This window comes from Cicer arietinum, chromosome 3 (assembly GCF_000331145.2).
Source record: "Cicer arietinum cultivar CDC Frontier isolate Library 1 chromosome 3, Cicar.CDCFrontier_v2.0, whole genome shotgun sequence".
Classification (NCBI taxonomy): Eukaryota; Viridiplantae; Streptophyta; class Magnoliopsida; order Fabales; family Fabaceae; genus Cicer; species Cicer arietinum.
In genome coordinates this window covers 37,493,347-37,496,411 of record NC_021162.2, presented here as the reverse complement: position 1 = coordinate 37,496,411, position 3,065 = coordinate 37,493,347, and the positions used below count along the sequence as shown (strand labels likewise).

At 38.0% G+C, this 3,065-nt stretch overlaps 1 protein-coding gene across 1 annotated transcript; it reads left to right on the top strand.

Moving 5' to 3' along the window:
- The first annotated feature begins 398 nt into the window (after positions 1–398).
- On the top strand, positions 399–1,346 carry LOC101494344 (uncharacterized). Its single transcript, XM_004491929.1, has one exon. It carries the CDS (start codon positions 399–401, stop codon positions 1,344–1,346), a length of 948 nt encoding a protein of 315 aa, XP_004491986.1.
- Positions 1,347–3,065: the final 1,719 nt, after the last annotated feature.

Sequence of the window (3,065 nt, the reverse complement as noted above, 5' to 3'; positions counted from 1 at the left end):
GAAGATCAGTTCCAAATTCGTGGAATTAGGATTTGATGTTTTGTTTTATGATGTAATCGGTCAATCGTAGTTTGTTTTCAAGATGTAATATTTTATGAAATTTACTAAACAAGTTGTAAACTAAATTTATGAATGTAGTTTTCAGTTATGATGGTGATTCTAATTTATTATTGATTGTTAAGTACCTCTGTTTTATTAAGGTGTATGGTTCAAATTATCATATTCTATACAAATGATAATGGGTCTTATATTTTGGTATCAGAGCCATGTCGATTCATTTGGACTATGGATTATGTGTTAGGAATTTGAATATCTTTGTTTTACTATACATTCTAATTATCATTTCACCTAATATTAAGTCTGAATAACTTAGTATTTTGTGTGTGGTATGTAGAATTATGACTGAAGGATCTAGGAGGAATCTTGTCCAAGAAGACTACATTGCTGAACCATGGGAAAAGGTTATGGAAGCTATTCAAAAGCACGCAACGGCTACCCATAATATGGTACAACAAATGGCAATGCAAAGAGATGGCCCTCCAAATGCCAATAGGGTGTTTTATGATTTTCTTAAGTTGCAGCCTCCAACATTCCAGGGCAGCCACAATCCCTCAGAGGCCCAAGCTTGGATGGATGAGATTAAAAAGGAATTTGAAGTAGTGCCTTGTATTGAAGAACAAAAAGTGGCATTTGTTGCCCATCTACTAAAGAGTAGGGCAGAATATTGGTGGAGGAGTGCAAATACATATCTTCAAACTCAAGGAACCCATATGAATTGGGAACATTTTGAGGTGTCCTTTTTAGACAAGTATTATCCAAAAAGTGCCAAAAGACAAAATGAGTTGGAGTTTGTGCACCTGCAACAAGGAGACATGTCTGTTGTAGAGTATGTTGTTAAGTTTGAAGAATTGGCCAGATTTTCTCCACATGCCCAGTATGCACCCATAGAAGAATGGAAGATAAACCAGTTTGAATGGGGATTAAGGCCTGAAATCAGAGGGAACATAGGCCATATGGAGCTTACTAACTATTCTACTCTTGTACACAAGAGCTACATTGTTGAAGACAATTTAAAGAAGGTACAAGAGGAGAGGCATGCTAAGTGGCAACAAAAGAAAGAGTTTGGAAAATTTGGCCAACAATTGAAGGTAAAGACTCTCCAAGGGAAGGGAAAACAAGTACATACCTCCAGTTCCCCAAGAGCAAGGAAGTGTCTTAAGTGTGGCAGAGATCATGGGAGAGAGTGCTTGGTTGGAAAACAATTCTGCTACTACTGCAAACAACCTGGACATATGGCTCCCTTTTGTCCAATACGCCAAAAACAAGCAGAGTGCAACCCAAACTAGTCTAACACTGGAAGGGTCTTTGGTCTCGGTGCAAAGAAAGGTATGAATCATAATCTAATAACTGGCACTGGATTCATAAATGAAATCCCTTTAATTGTCATGTTTGACATTGGCGCATCTCATTCTTTCATCTCTTCTGATTTTGTTTTACAACATAATCTCCCTGTATTTGAAATGCCTTATCCATTAGATGTAAGCACTACATCTAAGAATTAAATAGATACCTCCTTAGTATGTCACCAGTGTCCAATCACCCTGTATGATAGAGTTTTTCTTATAAACCTAGTATGTTTGCCCCTTAAGGGCTTTGACATTATATTAGGAATGGATTGGATGTCCAACCATTCAGTAACTTTGATTTGCCTTGGTATGAAAGTCATAATTCCTCCAGGAATTCCCCAACCAGAGGAAACCAAAAACCCCTCCTTGACCAACAGTTCTCTACTCTTCCAATGTCTAACCAATGGGGTTCAAGGCGTATTATTATTAATATCCTCTAACTCATGGTCTTAAATGGACTTGTCCAATATTCCTATAGTCAGTGAGTTTAAGGATGTCTTTCCAGAAGAGGTGACATCATTGCCTCCTGAAAGAGAAATAGAGTTCTCAATGTACTTGGTCCCTAGAATAGGACCAAACTCCATTACCCCTTATAGGATGTCCCCATTAGAATTGAATGAGTTGAAAAACCAATTAGAGGACCTTATAACCAAACAGTTTATCAGACCAAGTGTGTCTCCTTGGGGAGCCCCTATGCTCTTGGTAAAGAAGAAGGATGGCAGCATGAGGTTATGCATAGATTATTGAAAATTGAATAAAATGACCATCAAGAATAAATACCCTCTGCTCAGAATTGATGACCTTTCAGACCAATTAGGGGGAGCTAGTGTGTTCTCCAAAATTGACTTGAGATCAGGGCACCACCAAATCAGAATAAAATCAAATGATGTACCAAAAACAACCTTTAGAACTAGGTATAGGCACTATGAATTTTTGGTTATGCCTTTTGGTGTAACCAATGTCCCAGCTGTGTTCATGGATTACATGAATATAATTTTTAGGCCATACTTAGATAAGTTTGTGATAGTATTTATAGATGACATACTAATATACTCTAAGATCCTAGAAGAACATGCAAGTCGTCTTCAAATAGAGTTGCAAGTACTTAGGGATAGAAAACTTTATGCCAAACCAAGCAAATGTGAGTTTTGGATGTCAGAAGTAAAATTTCTAGGCCATGTGATCAATAAGAAATGAGTGGCAGTGGATTCCTCCAAAGTAGAGGCAGTGCTGAAATGGGAACATCCTAGGAATGTGACAGAGGTTAAGAGTTTCTTAGGATTGGCGGGGTATTATAGGAGATTCATTATGAAATTCTCCCAAATTGCCATGCCTTTGAGCAGACTGACTACGAAGGACCAACCCTTTGTGTGGGATCAAAAATGCGAAAAGAGTTTTCAGACTCTTAAGACCAAGTTAACCACTGCCTCTATGATGGCCATACCAGATCCAACCTTAATATTTGAAGTGTATTGTGATGCATCCCTGAAAGGTTTAGGATGTGTGTTGATGCAAAACAACGAAGTAGTGGCTTATGCTTCAAGACAACTAAAGCCTCATGAGGAAAACTATCCCACTCATGACCTAGAATTGGCTGCCATAGTGTTTGCCCTGAAGATCTAGAGACATCATCTGTATGGAGCATAATTTGATGTTTCC

Coding starts and splice junctions, on each gene's coding strand:
- LOC101494344 (XM_004491929.1), top strand. CDS start 399: ATGACTGAAGGATCTAGGAGGAATCTTGTCCAAGAAGACTACATTGCT.